This window comes from Solanum lycopersicum, chromosome 7 (assembly GCF_036512215.1).
Source record: "Solanum lycopersicum chromosome 7, SLM_r2.1".
Classification (NCBI taxonomy): domain Eukaryota; kingdom Viridiplantae; phylum Streptophyta; class Magnoliopsida; order Solanales; family Solanaceae; genus Solanum; species Solanum lycopersicum.
This window is the reverse complement of record NC_090806.1, coordinates 66,329,619-66,350,452: the sequence shown is the minus strand read 5'-3', so window position 1 is coordinate 66,350,452 and position 20,834 is coordinate 66,329,619. Positions and strand designations below refer to the sequence as shown.

Here is a 20,834-nt window from a genome sequence, read left to right as displayed (position 1 = left end):
TAGTCCAACTCTAAATAAAATACGGCACACCAAGTTTAAATAAAAAAAATTAATAAATTGATTTGAAGATGCAAACTAAGAATTTCCTCTATGTGCAGAGACCCTAGTCGTCAAATCATGGTGGAAAAGCAAATCGTTTATTTTCCAATACTAATAAGTGTGTTCATATGCTACAATTAAGATGTACGTAGGAAGAGAAGAAATAATAAGTTAATCAACGTATTCGGAGGGAGGACGATGATTTGAAATTTATGAATTCATGTTTTAAGATTTACAAAGTTAGTAATTGAATTTGATATTAATAATTTGTATATGTACTAAATGAATTTTTTTAGACAAATGTCTGAGTTATCGTATTTATACTTACTTCTAACTCTGCGTCAAGACTACAAAACACCCTTTATGAATGAACCCGATCTAATAACAATATCCGAACACTAAAAAAATGAATTAATTTGGAATATTGGAGTACTTATTTGTATGGCTTTTCTTACACGATCATAATCGTCAAGAATTCGATCATGTCAAAATAGAATATGATAATAATATTACTATTCCTAGAGATAATTTATGTATAGTACTATATTGGATTATTTAGCTACTTTTTGACTTATTGGTGAAAATGGTGAACCCAAAATTGAGTAAATTTCCGTTGAATTAAGCAAATGTAGGCCATATTATCATAGGTACTGTTTGAACGTCAATTCTTGTCTATCCATTATCTTAGTTGTCATATATATCCTTTGTTTCAATTAATTTATTTTATTTCTTTTAATCTGATATAAAAAATGGAATAAATAATAAGCAAATTGAAACAAAGTTAATACCTAAAGTAGGAGTTGTATTTAGTTATTGTTCTTATAAATATTATTTTAATTGTTGAAAGTGAAAATAGGATTTTGAATGTTTTCTTAATTCTAAATACAATTTCAAGTTCTATATTGAAATTGTCATGACCTAATGCTAATTTACAAATAAGTTTGGTAAAAGTTTGACAAAGTAAGATTATGATTCTATGTTTAGCTATTATAACCCAAATTCATCTTAATCTAATAATCTTTGAACGGATTAATAAATAATTTATTTATCAACTCATCCATAGTGATTAGTTACTTGAGAAATAGTTATTTTAGTTTAGTCATTCGAATTTTTGATATTCCTTTTTATTTTCCAACAAACAAAGAGCATCTTCTCACTTAAAAACAAAAAAAGAAGAGGGGCTATTGCGACATTTCTTTCATGATTATACATAATACAAATGATTTGAATCGCCACAATGAACTATAACGAAGCTGTGTGAAAATGACTTTCACCCGTAACAATCTTATCAAATCACAAACGTATCACGACGATTTTTCAAAATTCGTCCTAATATATATTGAAAATCTTAGCTATTCTTATTGAAAAATCTCATTGCTATTATTTACTCAAACAAGCATGAAACACAATGGATGTGAGCCATTCAAAAACTTAAAAAGGTTAAGACTAGCTTCCAAAAGTGTCCTAGTTGTGGAATTTTCAATTCCACACGGGTAGTACTAAAAAATGTACTAGCTAGTAGCCAAAACACATACTAGCATAATGAGCAAATAGCAAATTGAAGATAAACTTTCCTTTTTCTATTGCATATGAAGCAATAAGAAGTCTTTATTCTAATGTATATATTTTTTTTTGTCTTATGCTTTGTGTCCCTTCTTTGTGGGAAACAAAAATTAGGCAATAACATCAAAACAAGATGGTCCATGACACACACACACAAACACAAATAGTAGAGTAAGAAGAAGGAGAATAATAGGGCAATAAATCCAAACAATGTAACATTTTTTTTATCCAATAACGCGTACCATTCACCTTTTTCCAACGCACAATTCCCTCTTTCTTTCACATGGCAATGTTTCGATTATGATTCCGTCGTCTCACTCTGTTTCTAAATAAGTGATGTTTTTAGCTTCGACATAGTGGAGTACAAGGATGGACCTAGAGTTGAACCCCTTGGCAAAAAATTAAGTGTACATTTAAGGTATTTTAAGAATTTTTATGTTTATATATTGATTTTGAACTTCCTGAATATAAGATTAGAGATTGACTTAGTGGTTTAGGGATTCAAATCACTAATCCTTTTTTCTTTTCGAACCTTCTTAATGAAAATACTGAATCCGCCATTGGTGACGTAGCCACCTATAGTCCATAATGATCAATCTAACATTCTTCGGTGAAAAATTATAAGGGATTAAAATTTCTAACTTCTATCACTATTTTTAAGAAATTACCTATTCATAAATGATGAGCTACAGCTGATGTAAGAAGTGTTGCTTAATTACATGAAACTTAATCGCAATACTAATTCAAAAAATTTGAAGTAGTGGAAAGTAAAACTTTAAAAAATATGTTTAGTGGCAAAAGTCAAAAAAGGAGAAAAACAGCAAAAGAAAAGCCTGAAATTATGTTAATTACTAATTATTAGTAGTAAAAACCCACTAAGTTAAGCAAAATGAGCACTTTTAATGTAACAGTACATGCAGGAGACAAGATTAATTTGCCATAATTTACCTCCTCTAATCTTTTTATTATTCTATAGCTATAACCTACATGAGTTCAATTGTCAATATATATATATATATATATATATATATATATATATATATATATCACCTTTGTAATATATATATATATATGAGATGGTGATTCGATTTTGAGTAAAAACGACAATTAAAATAAAATGAAAAGTACTAAAACTAACACGAAAAAGAATATATTGAGATTATAACAAAATATAAAAACTCATTTGTAACGAGTTTTTCATGTCAAGTAACTAAACTAACATTTCTTAGATTGGAATGCAAATATAAAAACAGCATATGAGTTGAAATTGTTCAGATTTCGATTTGTAATTGGGAATTGTAATATTTTCCCTTCTCTTTCATCAAAATATTAATGACTTGTCTGTTTCATAAATGGTGTCGGATTTAGGATTTTTATTAAGAGGATTTAAACAAAAAAAGAGTAGTGCTTAAGATTTGAGATTCAAACCCCTCAACCACTAAGGCAACGTCTAATCTTTTGTTCAGGAGGTCCAGAATCAATGTATTAACATAAAAATTCTTTAAACTACCTTCAATATACAACATAACTTTTTGCCCTAACCTCCTCGATAAACTCTATGTTCGCCCCTGTCCATAAACATACTCTTCAATCTATTACTTTCTCCGTTTCACAAAAATGATCTAGTTTGAGTTAACACAAAGTTTAAAAAAAATAAGGAAAATTTTTGAATCTTGTGATTCTAAATTAAAGTTATATCAAATATATGAAACTGTTCTTTAATCTTGTAGCCTTAGACATGTCACATGAAAAATTAGAGTCCAAAATCCAATTGTTCCATTTTTCTTCTTGTTCATCAATCGGAAATCAAGACATATCGAATTAAAATATTATCAAAAAAATAAAAAATCATTCTTTTTTTAATAAACTAAAAAATAAGAAGGAGGTCATTTCTTTTTAGGGAATATAAATAAAATGTTAATTACATTCAGTTAAATATTTGAGTACGTGTCAAAATTTGATTGGTTTAATTAGTGTTTGCTTAGAAGGAAAGCTGGTACCGTCGGGTATTGGTCGACAAATGGCAGACGAGGGGAGAAAAAAATTACTGGCATTGTTATTTGTCGGTGATTTGAAGGGCAAAATCGTAAACTGACAGAAAGATCTAAAGGGTAAAAAAGGAATAAAGAATCATTTATCTCCTGTACGTAGTAGAATTTTTGTAGCTGCTCTGTACTCCCATCTAATTTCCCTTCAGCATTTAACGCGCCTATCAGTTTTGGCTTTTCGGCTTTGTCGTCCCCACTTTAATCTTCACACAGCCAAAAGAGTGTGATCTATAGTGAAACTAAATATAGAAACTGAACAATCTTCATTATTAAGCTTCTGAAGATTTCAACGAGCTATCAGATTCTGTTTTAAGGTAAGTTTTCTGCTTCAATTCAATGCTCTTTCAATTGATTCTAGCTAGTTTGCAATTGATGCTCGCAGTTTTTGTAGTTTTGGATCAATCACTGATTTGAACAATTATTTGAATTTTTTTGATATTGAATTGGTGAGAATGTTGTTGATGAATGATATATGGAGTAAGAGTTACTTAGCGTGCAGTTTGAAATTTCTCCGTACGGATTGAGTTAGTGATTTTCGCTGTTTTGAATTGTTTGTGTGTGCGCTAACGATGTGTATTTGTTGAAGCAGAGGATGAGTATGAGTGTGGAGTGAATGAGCACTCGAGCAAGCGGATCTGAAGCTGGAACCGAGAAGAAATGAGATTATTTGTTTGGAAGAAGAAGAGGAAACTGAAGTTCAATATTTTGATTAGATGATGAAGTTTTATATATCGGCAACGGGGATTAAAAAACTGACTATATCGAGTTCCGCCGCTGTTACTAGCGGCAGAGGTGGCGTAGGGTTGCCGGTTATTATGAAAGGGAAAGGATTACCGTCGGTGACTCGCCGGATATCTCACCGGACGTTGTTATTGCCGGCCGTTTTGGTTCTCGGTTTACTTTTAACCTTACTGTTTTTCAGAATTACCTTTATCATGCTCGAATCTGCCGCTTTTTGCTCTTCCCCTATCGGTAAACCTTTTCTCCCAATTGCATCTAAAAAATAATAATAAAATTTCCATTTAATTTGTTTTTCATTTTTTGGTTAATAATTTTAATCTTTTTTATTGGTTATTGTTTTTAAATTACAGGGTGTCTAGGATGGAGGATTTTCGGCGGGAGTGACTCAACTCTGGTAAATCATTTTTTAAATGAATTAACGCAAATTTTACTCATTGACATGTATCTTTGTGGCTATTAAATATTCAAAAATTTAGGTGAAACAAATTTTTTATTTTTACCATTTTGCAATCTATCCACGTGGGAGCACCTTCACAATTTGGATCAAAAATTGCTTTTTAGAGTACCTTTTTATTACAGTTAAAATTGTACCCATACTTTGGAATATAAGTTTTTTACTCATCCATATTGACAGACAAATTTAATCGTCAAAAAGTAAATTTTTGTCTTCAATTTTTTCCGTCATAAATATTTCTTTCGTTTCATAAAGAATGACGTAGTTTGATTTGACACAAAATTTAAGAGTACATATTTGACTAATGATTCTTTTTTTTACTTCTCCAAAATTAAGCTTCAAAAATTACATTTAATCATAAAATTTCAAAATTTAACTTTGAAGTTGAATTTTGAAACAACTCTGAGTAAAAAAAAGAAAAGAAAAGAAAGTTTCTATATGATTACCACTTGATTCTCAAAATTGCATAGGATGAATATTTCTATATCACTCTTTTTTTGGTTGGATTCCGCCACGTAAGACTTATTAAGCACAAAGATGTATCAATATTTTTTAAAATATCCTTTTTTTTAAGTTTAAATCGAAATTTCTAGTTAGTCATAATAAAATTTTATCCATTTCATTATAATATATATGGTCACTTCCTATAAACCCATACATTTCTAGGATATTAGTGAATAGTAGTAGCTGCTGCCTTGGTTATTTCAGGCAAAAATAGTAAATAGAAAAAACAGGTACTTTCCCCATACCTACTAAATATATTACGTACAACTCAAGCATATTCTCTACTTATAGTTCCAAGGGTAACGCAATTAAAGGAACTGTCGGTAATTGACATCCACTTGTTGGTTTTTGTAATACATGGTCACTAGTAAACCACAATATGATTCATATGTAATACTATCATTCTGACTAGGGCTAAGTAATGTTGTTTTCATTTCTATTCTAGACTTTACTAGTCCCACTTGTTATATAGTATTATTTGTAATACTAGAGCTAGACCATAGTGTAGCAAAGATAATAAAGTGCTGCACCTTACTTCCGTATAAGTCAAAATTGCTCTTGAAAAAAAGGACTTTCATCTGGATATATGCCCACTTGACTTTATTATTTAAAAGATTGGTTGGCCTTTCTTATCGTTGCATGTCCACATCGATATTGAGTATTGATAAATGATAGACTTAGACAAACAATAACTATACATGATACTATCTTTACATACATTATATATTAGTATTACTTACAACGATTAATTAATACATATTTTTATACTTCCTCTGTCTAATTTGACCTGATGCAAAACTTAAAAACAAAAGAAATTTTTTTAAAACTTGTGATAAAAAAATAAGCAGTAGATGTAAACATCATACATAGTTCAAATTTTTCGTACTCTCAGTATTTATTGTTACCAAGTATTTCTGATGCTAACTTTTCTTCCTTTTTGACCATACGGTGAAAAAGATCAGAGAAGAGTTGATGCGCGCATTGTTGGAGGCAACAAATGATGGTGACAATGGAAAAGAGAGGAGCTCAACTTCATTACCATCCTCATTCAATGATCTTGTGAAGGACATGACTTCAAATGGACAAGACATCAAGGCTTTCGCTTTCAAAACTAAAGCTATGGTAAGAAGTAACCCCTTTACTTCACTGTACTGTGCTTCCCATTTTATCATTCTTGCAGGATCTATTTACTGTTTACTTTTTTTAAAATTAGTATGCATTAATTATACACAATCAATCATACACATATTATACATTCGCAATCGCCAGCTAATTTAGGTTATCTTATTAATGAGCTGCAGTCATATAATAAATTCTCATATACCTAAGTTGTCTTTTAGTTTCTACTATTATTTAGCTGAGAATAATTTTTTAAAATTTTATCACTTCCTCTTTGGTTTGAGAATCTTGAATTAGAAAAAGCACAAGTAGGCCACTTAGTCACATGAATAATCAGACAGCTGGTCTGTGATGCTCCATCACTCAAGCATTGGTGCGTGTTTCTGTTTTGGAATGCGTAATGGACCCACTTGTTGGTGCTCCATGTAAAAGAAATTCTTTTACCTAACAATAATAAGTGGGAATGTCAATCATATATTGCAAATGCTCAGTAGTTACAACTTTATAAGACAGCTATATTAAGCAATCAAATTATTTCTAACAGTAGTGTAAAATTCTCAAATTACTAATAGGAGTAGATATTATCTTTCAAGCCAAGAAAAGTAAGCAGATTATTATGAGATTGAAAGAAGATTAACCTTAGAATCTCTTAGTCATGACTAGGCAATACCTGACGCAGTGTTTCACTGGTCACTGAGATGGGAGAACCATGAGGTTTCAGGGTTAAATCTTAGTAAAGGCAAAAAATACTACTCCAAGTTCCTCCTATTGGCCTATGTTTTTGATGGAATAGTTGAGGTGTGTGTAATCTAGCACAGGCACCTTCATAAAATATGTTTATGGTTACGCAATGAAGATGCTGCTTATCTTTTTTTATGTAGTGATTTCTTTTACTATAGCTGGTTCTATTTGTCTAATGAATTTAAAAGTTAATTAGATTTTGCAAGCAAAATATTTCACATAGATGGGAACTTCACTAATAGATACTGCTTTCCACCATCCTGGAAGGGGCGGTCTACTGATTTCCATCTTTTATTAAAGCCAAATTTCAAGATTTCATTGTTTATGTAGACTCAGCCACATGTTACCACAGCGACTTATATTAACAAAATTACATATTCTTAAGGGCTGGTTACCCCGAGTATATATCTGGAAGCTGAATTTGGAATGAGAATTCCAAGGCTTTCTTTACCTGTGAAAGAATAGGTATCTTTCTAGAAGATTGCTGGCTGTTTGGACCCAAAACTATCTGAGCCTGTTTTTGGTAATGGATTAAGTATAACGAACTAGAAATAGAGTCAATTTTGGATGGACAGATGGAGTTCACACCCTGATGTCTGCAAGCAATATCCACTGATTTATAGGACTAATAGAGGAAAGAAAAGAGACGAATTGGTCATCAACCTGAAATCAAATTGCGTTTAGGCTCTTCTCTCTAATACCATTTGAACAATTCCATTTAAGATGTTAGAAAAACTCCATTTTGGTGCTGCAGCTGCAGTATCAAGACTTATTTCTAACAGCGTAATACCAAGGGAAAGCTACATCATATGATCATCATCCATAAGATATCAACCTGAGGGAGGGTCTCCGAAATTCCCTGCATGGCATAGCCTCATGTGCCAACAGGGCATGTTTGTCGACAGTTAGATTGCATATTTTTTATTTCAATATCAGTTGTACATTTAAAGAATAACTCTATACTGAACTTAAAGTGACATTTTAAAAATAGCAATAAGTTTATTAACTTTAAGTGACATGATTTCTTTTTGTAACTCCTTGCAAATTTCTTGACTACAGAATACATCATGGCAATTAAAATGGACCAATGTTTAATTGTTATTAACTTTTGAATTGAAGTATATGTTTCTTACCTTTGTTTAGATAATAAAGATGGAGCAAATGGTAGAATCAGCAAGGCAAAGTGAGTCTATTTTTTGGCACTTAGCTTCTCACGGTGTACCAAAGGGCATACATTGCCTATCCCTCAAGTTAGCTGAAGAATATGCTGAAAATGCTGCTGCACGTTCTCGCTTGCCTTCACCCCAATATGTTTCCCACCTCATTGACCCTTCCTTCCATCATGTAGTTCTTTTAACGGACAATGTGCTTGCTGCGTCTGTTGTAGTTTCCTCAACCATTAAAAGCTCCAGTAACCCAGAAAGATTGGTGTTTCATATAGTTACTGATAAGAAGACATACACAGCAATGCATGCATGGTTTGCTGTAAACTCTGTTAATTCGGCTGTCTTGGAAGTAAGAGGATTGCATCAGTATGATTGGTCTCATGAAGTGAATATTGGGATTAAGGAGATGATAGAGATTCATAGATTGATCTGTAGTCACAAGCTTGACAGCATGAAAAGGGAAAATATTCCAAACAAGTATGAACATGAAAAAGATTTGCAGCATCTACGGCCTAGCTGTACATCCCTCTTGAATCATCTGCGCATCTATATCCCCGAGGTAATAACTTAATTTAACACTGTTTTCACTGACAAAAGGATGATCTTGAGCATGGACATTTAATGAATAATTGATTTTTTAATATAATTTCATGGGTTCACAGCTTTTCCCAGACCTGAACAAGATTGTATTTTTGGACGATGATACTGTAGTACAGCATGATTTATCGTCTCTGTGGGAACTTGATCTCAACGGGAAAGTTGTTGGTGCAGCTTTTGACTCGAGTTGTGGAGATGACTGTTGCCCTGGAAGAAAGTACAAGGATTACTTTAATTTTACGAGTCCTATTATATCATCTAAGTTGGATTATGATCGTTGCGGATGGCTTTATGGAATGAATGTCTTTGATCTCCAGGCTTGGAGGAAGACTAACATCACTGCAACTTACCATCACTGGCTTAAACTTGTAAGTATAGTTCAACCCGAATTAGTTAATCAAAACTATAAACTGCATTGTCATTCGTTCTAAATGCCTATTTGTTACATGATCTCATCAATAGTCGAGAAGTGCTTTATGCGTAGCTGCTGCTGCAGAATATATCAAGTTGAGCATTCTTGCCTCTGATGCCCCAACATTTCCGTATTACACCCTGACATGCTCCATTTTAGTCCCACCATATTAAGAAAGAATTGTCATTGCTGGTTAGTAAGATGACAGTTCAGAAATAAATGATTGATACGCTCAGGCTTGTCTCCACATAGATTACATCTAGAGCACAACTGGAATCCTCTTCCCCATAATGTTTCAAGTCAATTATCATGTGAAATTACACCATAATTTGTTAGCTTTACTTCTCAAACAAAAAAGGAACAATCAATCTAATGGAATTCTAGTGTTTTTTGTCGCATTTATTTGTTTAAGCAGCTTCTTTAGTAGTGTTTGAGGATGTTCTGACATTGACCTCTCTTAATTCTATCTTACAGAACCTGAACTCTGGTTTCGAATTGTGGAATCCTGGAGCACTTCCGCCTTCTCTAATTGCTTTTGAGGGTCATGTGCACCGGATTGATGCTTCATGGCACATTGCTGGTTTAGGTTATCGATCCATTATTGATGTCACACAATCTGCACTGGAAGATGGAGCAGTTGTACATTTCAGTGGACCAGCCAAGCCATGGCTTGAGATTGGGGCCCCTGAGATACGAAGCTTGTGGAGCCGCCATGTAAATATGTCAAGTGAATTCATTAGGAAATGTGGAATCATGGAGTGAACAATTAAGGGGACAAAGTCTCACTCTCAACGTGAAATGTATCAGAATTTAGCCTCGATATATATTCTGAGTTGGAGGGAAGAAGGTACAGCCTTCAGTCTCCAATCAGACCACACAGTAGTCTCCCTGTATAGACGAGAAGCTAGCATGCCATATACTACTCAGATTAGATACTGTTTGACAATCTTCGAGATGCAATAGGTTTATATAGGTATAGGTATTGTAAAAGTAATTTTCCACGTATGTTTCCTTAAATATATATATATATATATATATAACAATACCTTAGTTTTACTCTTTGAATACTCTATTCTTCTCTATATTGAGACCATATGTAGCTTAATTTCATCTATGGTTATGAAAAATAATGATATCATGGGTAGATGATCGTCAACAACTCAAGACAGAAAACGCTTCTAATGAAGGTCAAGTGCAATCTGATTTGGTTATTCCTTTTCAATATCTTGTGTGTTTATAGGAACTTATTCCGAAATTTCTACTGAATGTAAGCTTATTTCTTCTTCTTCTTGTAGGATGAACTAAATCAATGCTCTAAAAATATACATAATACTGTTTTTTAGTTTTGATTTGGGAGATGACATTCACTGACTTGTATATCTGCTGTTTATATAGCCTTCTAGTGAGTGAAACAACGCGTGATGAGACTAAGCAGCTACAGATCAAAGTTCTCTAAATATTTTATCCAAGATATTTCACAAGTTCTTCAAGAATTTCTGAAAAGTATTTCAAACATATGTCAATTATTCTCATAAATGTTTGAACATCATTCTTATTTTCTAAACATTTATATACTACTATGATATAAAGATAAAAGAAATTAACAAAATAGCTAGCTAGAGAATGTTGTATGTATAGTTCAATAGCATATTATTTATATAAGGCTGTAAAAGTATATAGAAGTAGTCATAATATAACAAACAAGATTTTTCATTCCTTAATTAACAGATGACTGAATAATATTGCTTAAAAATAAACAGTTTAAATCTCAGTGGCAATAATTATGATTATGATTTACAACACTATAGGTTAAAAATTGTAGTACACATTTTTCTGAAGATGAAGAGCCTTGACCCCAAATTTCAGAATACCTGCTCCATGATTATCAGCTGCATAAATAAAACCAGCCAAGACAAAAATGGAGAAATAATCAGTTAAAAATAATTGAAGTAATTAAGCACTACTAAGAATCACTTTTCAGTAGCTATTTCCACATATATTTTGATTGAACGAAAATAAAAAACAGTAATGTTTTCGCAAGGAAAAGTTAGGAAGTTTCATAATATTTCCGTGACAATTTGTTTCTCCACCGTGTGTTTTCACAATGAACTGCTTTGGTGGAAAAATCATATTTTGTAACACAAATTTTCGATTGATTTGCAATGGAAAAAACCCTTTTATTTCTAGTAGTGAAAGTGGAATTTTCTTAAAATTTGATCCAAAATTTATAGCCAAACGCTAGCTAAAGTAATGAATTTTGGATCACTTTGTTCTACATAAGATTATTTATGTCTATTAAGTGAATTTCTTAACACAAATACGAAATTCACGCTAATGTTATTGTGTTCCGCAAACTCCCATCAGTTAATCTTCCCCTGACCATAGACTTAGTTCTTCTTAGATTTGACAAAGTTTCTTGTCTTTCTTTAAGATTCTGACAATCTCTTTACAACACATATAAATGAAGACAAAAAGTAAGAAAGTTTTGAGCATTGGACACAAAACATTAAGGCAATGGGTGGATTGACTGAAAATATTTACAAGAAATCTTAGGTTCCGCTCCGCTCGCCTAGCAAGTCATCTACTTAGCATGTAGGTTCAGATCTAGACTGACTACTTCAAGAACACTCATCTATAAACTGGTTATTGGTAATGAATGACGTAAAAAGATGTAACCAATGTTTTTTGAAAAGAACAACCAGAAAGATTTGGGAGCAAAAGTGGCAAGTGGTGACTATTGAATAAATATTTTTTTTGGCTTGAGTTAGGTTAAAAGCACATAATGAATCACCGTCTTCACATAAAGTAATTTTTAGTGAGGCATAATCTGTTGTTTACTGGGTCCTCAACAAATTATTGAATACATTTTAGTTTAAACTTTTAAACACAAATATATGATTTGAGCCAAAATTATTAGATTTTACCAAATCTGTGGGCAAAGTTGTAGCTTTGACCCTGGTTTTGGTAAGAACACCAAAAACAATTCTATAAACCTAAAATGAAGTTCCAGGTTTTTTGGACTATCAAAGCTATTATGGGATTAGTTTATCCCAGCTTTGATATAACAAAGACTCCACTAATTGAAGTTTTAGAGAAAATAGTCAAAAAAAAAAACATATTTCAACTATTATTTTTTCTCGAGTTTCATATTCTAATTGTACTAAAAGGTAAAATTTCCTTTTTTTTCTACCCCTCCTCAGAGAGCTTCCACCCGTTTTGCTCTCTTGATAACTCATCTTTAGAATTGAAAGTAAGGAATATTTACCATCTGAACAACTCTCTATTATCGGGAGCTAAACGTTCACACCTCCCCTTCCATGACAAGTTTTTGTTTCATGGTATAAAATCTCAATCCATACTTAAAACCTTAATAAGTTTTTAGTAAAATTTATCACTCATGTGAGTCTAACTAATAAATTACAAAATTATAATTAAGAAGGAAGAGAGGCATACACAAGCTGGAGAGGAGTTTGGTCACCATTGTCGCGACGAGAGTAATGAGGATTTGGTTCCAGGAGATTTACAGGCAGGAAGTTATTGCGAGCATCTTCGTAATTTGGCTGATGATGGTATTGATGATCAGATCCTCCTCCTCCTCCGCCTCCGCCTCCGCCTCCGCCTCCAGGCATCAAGTTCATTTGCTCTTGTGCTCTCTCTACCTCTGCTATCTGCTACATATGTACATTTCAAGGATTAATTTTCAAGTTAAAATGATCAAGGAGGCGTTTGATCATGAAAAATTTTCAATTTTTCCGGAGTTGAACTCTGAAAAAGCACGTTTCGTCATAGTTGAATTCAAGAATTTGAAAAACAACGAAAATGTGTTTTTGACTATTCACTCCAAATCACTCACACAAAGTAGAAAACAACTTTAATTTGACATGGTCAAACACAATTTCAATTTTGAAATATCATTTTCAATTTTAAAAACAAAAATTTTTTTAAAAAAAAATTTCACAATGTAACATGGTCAAACGTCCAGATACTAGTAGAGTCCTATCGTAACATAAAGGCATAGAGAAAATAATAGGACCTTTGCGCGTAGATACATGTTGGCGTTCTGCAGCTCAATCTCCTGTCAAGTGATAAGATTAGTTCATGAAAATAAAATTTATAAAATTTGGATAAGTTAATTAATGATCTATTTATTTATTAGCTCAATTTATCTTGACTCATCTAAACGTAAAGTTGATTGAAGTATGTCGTCTATATTTTGCATTTAAGGGGGTGGTTTACTGATTAATAAAACTGAATATTAAGTTCATGATGTTTCATGTTCGAATACAGATGAGGCAAAACTACTAGGTAATTTATTGCTAGTGAAAGGTAGCAGATATCTTGTAAAATTAATTTAAGTGCACGCAAACTGACCTGAACATCATGATTATAAATATATAATTAAGGAAAGCACATAAATTAGTAGTTTTACCCTCTTTTGCATGAGCTCTATTTCTGAGAAAAGCAATTCATTCTGGAAAATGATAAAATAAAAAAATGTCAGTTTTTTACCTTTGTAATAATAAGAAGAAAACAGTGAAAATCAGCTAACAAAAAGTTGAATTATTTACCTTTTTGGAACGGACTCTACCAATGGCCTTTTCAAGTTTCCCTTCCAAATTCTTGAGGTCTCTAGGGCTTAAACTGCCCAATGCCTCTCCAACTATTTGCCTAAACAAAACAAAAAATCATAATTACTACAACTTTGGTCACTACTAGAAAATCTCTAATTTTCGACATTCCATATTCTGTTAAATTCCAACAAAAAAATTCAATAAAAATTAGTGATTTTCTGATAGTACACAATGATTTATATTAGAGAAGTCCACTTTGGACTGACCTGTTATAAGTCTGTATATCTCGAATTTGTCGTCGCAGTTTGGATGCTTCTTGCTGGTAGTACTGAGGAATATATAAAAGTTTGAGTCAATTTAATCATTTTTGTGATGATTAGAAAAAATCTAGTTCTCTGTGCGATTGATACTAAAACAAAATGTAAGTGGAATGGTCTAGGTCAACTAGTTAAGTATTTTTTATGTTTTTAATTAAGGCTTTTAAACCTCACGATTTTGTCTAAGGTTTAAATGAAAAGACGTCTCAACAATAGAGTTCAACAATTAGTAATTGTTTGTAGGTTGTAACACTTCCCTCCCCATCCTCCTTTTTAGAAACAGGTCTTTGTTGAGGTTTGCCCCATCATAAAGGTACAAACTTTATTACCTATTTTAACATCCTAGCCCCCAAATTTCATGTTATTATCTGTTTTGACTCAACCTCGGCCTTAGCCTCTATCCTCATTAAGAAGGGAAGCCACGAGCCCACGGCCTATGTGTCGAATCTTGAGCTAACCGCGAGGTTAAAAAATCCTTGATATAGATAGTGCTAAAGATATTTTTGTTTAGTCTTTTGCTTTGATGCACGAGAGGTAAAACCCTAGGTGGACGATTAAATATAAAAAAATTACATCTAAAAATAATGATTTATATAAACAAGTTTACCTGAGTGTTAGCTTCAGAAACAGATCCAGTACTAGTGGAATCAGCATGGTGTTTCTTGTACCTATCAATAGTTGCCCTAACACTGCAAATACACACAAATACAAAACAAATCATTTTTCAGATGTCACAATTCTATGTATTTTCGACCTAGAATGTGGAATTGCAATCCAAAAGACGGAGAAATTGTTGATGATGATGATGATACAAACAAGAGCAATCCTGTATTCGTTTTGAAAATCGTCAATGCAGACGAGGAAAGAGCAATTTTTAACCTTATTATCAGATAGTATGTATGAACTATGTTTATAACTTAGTAAATATTTCTTTTGAATGTAATGCTTCAGGCCACAGGTCTTGTATGGATGCATATTACATATAAATAAATTTAACTTTTTTAATCAAAAGAAAAAAAAAAAACTACACAAAATGTCTTGTCAATCTTTTAGATGTGGACGCCTACGACAAAATAAATGTTGCCGCATCTATGTCGGAATCACTAAAAATGCTTTACTTTTAAAGAATCTTACTTATCCGTCTATATTTTTGATAAATCCGAATAACATAGACTATTATAATTACAAGTAATAACCTTTCAAAAAGTTTGGATAGCCTGAAACTGATTTTGATCTAGGTAAAAAGTCAAGGTGAAGTGATTTTTTAAAACTTTTTAATATTTGTTTAAAAGAATGTTATGTTTCCATACTTTTAGAACTAAAAAATTCAAAGAGTATTTTTGACGGTTGTACATTCCTCTCAAAAAGTCAAAATCAAAAGTTAAATTCTTTCTACCTAAAGATTATACTCTCTATATTATGTGGCACATTTCTTATTAAATCTGTCCCTACTATGTAGAAATAATTCAATTTCAAAATTCCTTTCACTCTTGATAAAAATAATTTATAACTACAAAATAATGTTTTTAAACCACAAAATTTAAAAGAATAATCTTTTTTTTTTCTTAAACATCATGTTAAGTCAAACAATGTCGCATCAAATGTGATTTGTGAGTCTTCTTTTATCCTCTGGGTTAAAAGGATGAACAAGTAATCCTTTCTGCACTTACAGTAAGAAGAATTGAAGCATTATGTAACCTTAATTTCATCGAGCTAGTGATTGGTTGTTCCCTGCCACGTTGGCTCAAGATCCAACAACATGATTGGCTACAATGTTTCTTAATTTTACCCATTGAATAATACCCCCAACGAAAACCCTTTTATCCCCGCAAACATCCCAAAAATAAATTCTACAATTTATTTGTCTGATTTTGATTTGTGATCTCGTTATTTTATCACAAATTATTTATCTTATGATTTTAAACATATCATATGAAAACGAAAAGTTCAAGTTAAAATATTTGTCAAAATAAGAAAAGAGACATTCTTTAAGAAACAAACAAGAAAAAAGAAGTAAAACAGACAATTGAAAAGAAGATTTATATAATAATAAATCGTAAAGATAAAAATAAAAAATATATATAATAATAATAATGAGTTCAAATTATGATTTCGGAATGATTTTTTTAATAGATATGTACAAGAGGTATTCGATTTTCATAAACCTGCTTATGCCCTAAATCCACCTCAATAATGACGGAATCAGAAATTTATATATGAATTTTTTTAAAAAAATATAATACCTAAAATCTAACCCACCCCTAAACTCCTAAAGGTAGGAATCTACAATATCAATTAGGTGTTTGATAGCATTAGCCTAAATCATGTATTTATGTTGAAGAAATTCACATTAGCATATATACATAAAATCTATTCTCTACTCAATGAAATGTTATATTATTCTATAATTCAAAATTCATAACTTAAAACATTCTTTAACACTAAAATTAAAAGAGATTCAACAACTTATGTACTAATTTATTTATACGATATAATTTTCGACGAAAAAATTGCAGACAGTCAAAAGTCATTCTTCCCTATGTAAGAAAGGAAAGTGCAGTGACTCTTTTTTTTCCGTACTCCCTCTCTACTAAAATTCACCAAGAAATGGTGAAAAAATAGGATACCAAAAATTAATTAATAAGCTTTTAGTTTGACTAGGTCTTCATAAATGTAACTCTTTACTGCTACCACTTAATTTCTCATATAATCACTTAATTAATTATTAATATAATTATTTTTATTTATTTTATATTTTGTATGCCTCTGGAAAAACAATAATTAATATGAATACATTTTCATAGTACTCATATCATATTAATTGATGTATAGTCTTTAATTTTAAGAAACAATTTTGAAGAATAGTTAGGAACTAATATTGAGGATAAATAGGAAAATAACAGTTATCTTTTCTTAGTAGGTTAAAAGTAAAAATCTACTTTTGGTACATTTGACATATCTGTAATTTAAAATTACAAGATTTAAATTATTCTTTTTTACTTTCTTAAACTCCGTAACAAGTTTTAATAAGACAAACAAATTGAAATGGAAGAAGTATCTCAAAATAAAAAAGAGAGGTGATTTTTAAGATAACAATTATTAGTTTAATGACCATATAAAAAATCAAACTCTTATAGAACTAGATTAGGTAATAAGCATTAGATTCAATGTCAAAGTTGACAAGGTTGAGCTAGAACCCAAGAGATATGTAAGTAAGGAGGAAATATCAAATACCTAAAGAATTTTAATTTTAATTTGCGTGACACTATATCATAATTGCATAAAGTGTACATTTCCAATTGAATTTTTTTGACAAAATTCGTTGAAAGTTTGGCTTGTTGGAAACCCCAGGAAAATTTGATATTTTTGAACCGTCGAGAAAAAAAATATATGACAAAATATTGTTGTTGTTTAGCTCAAAACTGAAAAATTCGTATGTGACGTGACCAAATATGCTTGTCTAACTCCCTATTATATGATGTATTATACTCATAATCACATGAAACCCTAACCCCTATATTTCAACCCCACATTTCAAGAAATTATTAAAAAATTATTTTAGAAATAAATAAATAATTTTTGACTACCATGAAATTGGAAGTTAAATAAGTTCTACATCATGCCTTTCTAACTTTTCGACTTTTGACTATCACTTATTTGATTTATATTGAGTTTGAAATTAATTATTTATATTTTTTCTATCCCATTTTATACGAAGGTGTTATAACTAGGAGAGTTTGACAGATTTTTTCTTTTTAGTGTAATTTTCTCAAACTAATTTGTTAAATATTTTGAATATTCAATATGTTGATTTATATTTTGTATATTTTAAAAAATATATACTTTAATTCATAATTTAATTAAAAATAAATATTTGAACTATTGTATTTTGAGCCTCTTTGCATAAATTGAGACAACGGGGTAGTTTTATCAAATATATAAGGCTCAATTAAAATTACTGAATTCTAAAGAAATGGTATGAGTTTATTAGAATTCAATAATTTTAATTGAGCCTTATATATTTGATAAAATTATATATATCACCAAATCAAAGAGAAGGGGACTATTTGTCCTTACCTCAATTACAAAGTAAGGAGGGTGAGAGGAGATACAAATGGGTTCGATAAAATTTAGTAATTCTTTTACTTAAAGTTTGTTTTTGTGTTTAAAATTTTGGATATATATATATATATATATATAACCTAGAAACAAAAAATTTCTATCTCTGTTATTGAAAGGCTATAATGGTAAAAACAAAGGCAAAACAATATTAAAATTGAAAGTGAAGAATGTTTACCAACTGAGTAACTCCCTCTAGTCAGAAAGAAATTGCTTTGCTTGTAAAAATAATCCTAATTCAATTATGACGAGTTGAAAAAGTTTCTCTTTTTTTCCAAAGAACTATCTTAACTTTCACTTTATTACTGAGAGTTCGATCCCTTCGCTTCACCAAAGAAAAAAAAAATCCTAACTTTGAAAAAGAAAAAGCAACTTGACTCTTTTGGTGTACCTGAAACCCTAATCTGTAATCTGATAGGCTATTGCTTGTGTGATGTCTGAAATGACATGTTATATATATTAAGGAAGCATCAATTGGAAGAGTTGATTGAAAATAAATCAGAACTTGACAGCTTACAGACAAACAAAAAAAATTGGGAAGAGAGAGAAAAATTTACTAGCTGCAAAGATGCCCAAAAAAAAATAGAGACAGAGAGAAAAGGGGAAATAAATTTTGTAAGCTTAAGATTTTTCCCTATCTCTCTTTAACCCTACTTGTAAATTTATCAAGATTTTTCGAATTACATTTATATTCTTTAATTTTGAATGTATACAAATAAATACTTAAATTTGTATAAAGTTGAACAAATAGACACACATGTCCTACAAGTCATTTTTTGTCCTACATGGTGTCTTACGTGTATTGTTTCATGTAGGACTCATGTGTTTATTTTAAAAAAAAATTGGATTATTAATGTGCTGCATTATGAAAGTTGGAGATCAAAGTTAAAATTAAAGCCACGTTTAGGATCCAATATATGTATTATACCGATAAGAATCTATATCTAGATAGTCGACACACAAAATATCTCTGTTTAATCAAAATTCTAGAAAGAATCGTACTCCAAACAAGTTTAGAACCAATATTAATAACCGATTTCTCGACTCAAATCAACGGATCTATTTGTAGAATCAAAGGAAAATTTGGTGTTTTTGAAGCTCATAAAGAAAGGAAACAAAAAAAAATTATGGATTAGACAAGCAAATCTTTGTGATGGAAGAAACTCAATCTTTTAACTTAAATAAACACCATAGTCACCCTCTTTTTAACACACAAATATATCTAGACTGACATAGATCAATCGTTACGAGCTCCTATATTGACACGAACTCATAATCTTAAGAGTGCTTATCATCTAAGCAATCCCCGATTACAAAAATACCCAAATCAAAAAAAAACATACACAAAAGGCAAAGATCTGCAGAATCACATTTTTTTTTTTCATTAGGGTTAAAAACAGATCTTGTTAGAGAAAAAAAGAATTAAATAAACAAACCTGTTATTGGCATATTCATAGAGACGGCCGCGGCTGGAAAATACAATTAGTGAAACTTCAGCATCACAAAGAACAGAAAGTTCATAAGCTTTTTTCAATAGCCCATTTCTACGCTTGCAGAACGTAACTTGTCGATTTGTCGTATTTTCGATCCTTTTAATTTCAATCTTCCCTCTACCTCCTCCACCAGTTCCTCCACTTGTTTTTCTCAACTGAGAAGACGACTCATCGACAAGTAATTCCTGATTAATAGGAAAAACCATATCGTCTTGTATCGAAAAGAAGAAAAAAAAAACTGAAAAAAGCAAAACAAATATCGCGATCTCGTTAGCTAAATTACACACTCAATCAGGGAAATTATAGTCTAACAAAAAAAAATTAAAAATATTTTTGTGTATGTGTTTGTAGCATCCAAAAGAAGAAAAAACAACAATTTTCATTATTAAAATTAAGAAAAAAATGGCGATATAGCAAAGATTGGGTATAGAAAGAAAGAAAGAAAATCTACCTTAGAGATTTTTTTTTATTTTTTTCTCTTCAAATTTGTTCCTATTTTGTATAGGTTTGAACAGGAGAGCTTGCAGAAAATGGAAGTGAGTTGAACAAGCTGGAGGATAGTTATAGATAGGAAAAAATTGGACCGTCCAACTAAAATATACTACTTTTTGAGTGTATATCTATACACTACTAAACTATTCTTCGTCTCAAATTAGTTATCGTGATATTATAAAGGGTAAAATAGTTCAATATTTCTATTAATTAATGTTTCTTAAGAGACGTGTAAATGAAAAACAACAACAATATACTTAGTTATACTACTAGAAAATCATTATTCTTGCACTAAATTTCTCATTGAAAGATATTCAGTGATTATTTTTGTAGATATTTTAATTGAATCAGTGACAAAAGAAAAAATAATAATCATTTCATATGGAAATATTAAGAAGTTTTTCACTATTACAGTGAAAATTTAGTATTTTCATCATGTATTTTACACGTAAAGCTAG

General features: G+C 30.9%; 2 protein-coding genes across 3 annotated transcripts; one reads left to right on the top strand and one right to left on the bottom strand.

The window, feature by feature from the left end:
• The first annotated feature begins 3,419 nt into the window (after nucleotides 1-3,419).
• LOC101256305 (probable galacturonosyltransferase 15) lies at nucleotides 3,420-10,449 on the top strand. Its single transcript, XM_004243185.5, has 7 exons — nucleotides 3,420-3,964; nucleotides 4,240-4,622; nucleotides 4,742-4,785; nucleotides 6,307-6,471; nucleotides 8,353-8,934; nucleotides 9,038-9,340; nucleotides 9,859-10,449. Exons 2-7 carry the CDS (start codon nucleotides 4,364-4,366, stop codon nucleotides 10,144-10,146), a joined length of 1,641 nt encoding a protein of 546 aa, XP_004243233.1. The 5' UTR covers nucleotides 3,420-3,964; nucleotides 4,240-4,363; the 3' UTR covers nucleotides 10,147-10,449.
• A 570-nt stretch (nucleotides 10,450-11,019) lies between these two features.
• TAGL1 (TAGL1 transcription factor) lies at nucleotides 11,020-20,547 on the bottom strand. 2 transcript variants are annotated; one of them, NM_001313930.1, is made up of 9 exons: nucleotides 20,336-20,396; nucleotides 19,828-20,122; nucleotides 14,880-14,961; nucleotides 14,222-14,283; nucleotides 13,953-14,052; nucleotides 13,814-13,855; nucleotides 13,418-13,459; nucleotides 12,838-13,052; nucleotides 11,020-11,273 (listed from the first exon to the last, which is right to left on the bottom strand). In NM_001313930.1, exons 2-9 carry the CDS (start codon nucleotides 20,088-20,090, stop codon nucleotides 11,270-11,272), a joined length of 810 nt encoding a protein of 269 aa, NP_001300859.1. In that variant the 5' UTR covers nucleotides 20,091-20,122; nucleotides 20,336-20,396; the 3' UTR covers nucleotides 11,020-11,269. The 2 variants fall into 2 exon arrangements, with proteins under 2 accessions (NP_001300859.1, XP_069155915.1); XM_069299814.1 differs by lacking the exon at nucleotides 11,020-11,273 and having other exon boundaries at nucleotides 12,801-13,052; nucleotides 20,336-20,547.
• Between the last annotated feature and the right edge of the window lie 287 nt (nucleotides 20,548-20,834).

What these genes read in the sequence shown, in the direction of transcription:
- LOC101256305 (XM_004243185.5), top strand. Translation starts at nt 4,364, where the DNA reads ATGATGAAGTTTTATATATCGGCAACGGGGATTAAAAAACTGACTATA. An exon ending in TTTTTGCTCTTCCCCTATCG is followed by an intron (nt 4,623 to 4,741) that starts GTAAACCTTTTC and finishes TTTAAATTACAG; the next exon opens with GGTGTCTAGGATGGAGGATT. An exon ending in TGCGCATCTATATCCCCGAG is followed by an intron (nt 8,935 to 9,037) that starts GTAATAACTTAA and finishes ATGGGTTCACAG; the next exon opens with CTTTTCCCAGACCTGAACAA.
- TAGL1 (XM_069299814.1), bottom strand. Translation starts at nt 20,090, where the DNA reads ATGGTTTTTCCTATTAATCAGGAATTACTTGTCGATGAGTCGTCTTCT. An exon ending in TTTCTGAAGCTAACACTCAG is followed by an intron (nt 14,284 to 14,879) that starts GTAAACTTGTTT and finishes TATATTCCTCAG; the next exon opens with TACTACCAGCAAGAAGCATC. An exon ending in GATATACAGACTTATAACAG is followed by an intron (nt 14,053 to 14,221) that starts GTCAGTCCAAAG and finishes TGTTTTGTTTAG; the next exon opens with GCAAATAGTTGGAGAGGCAT.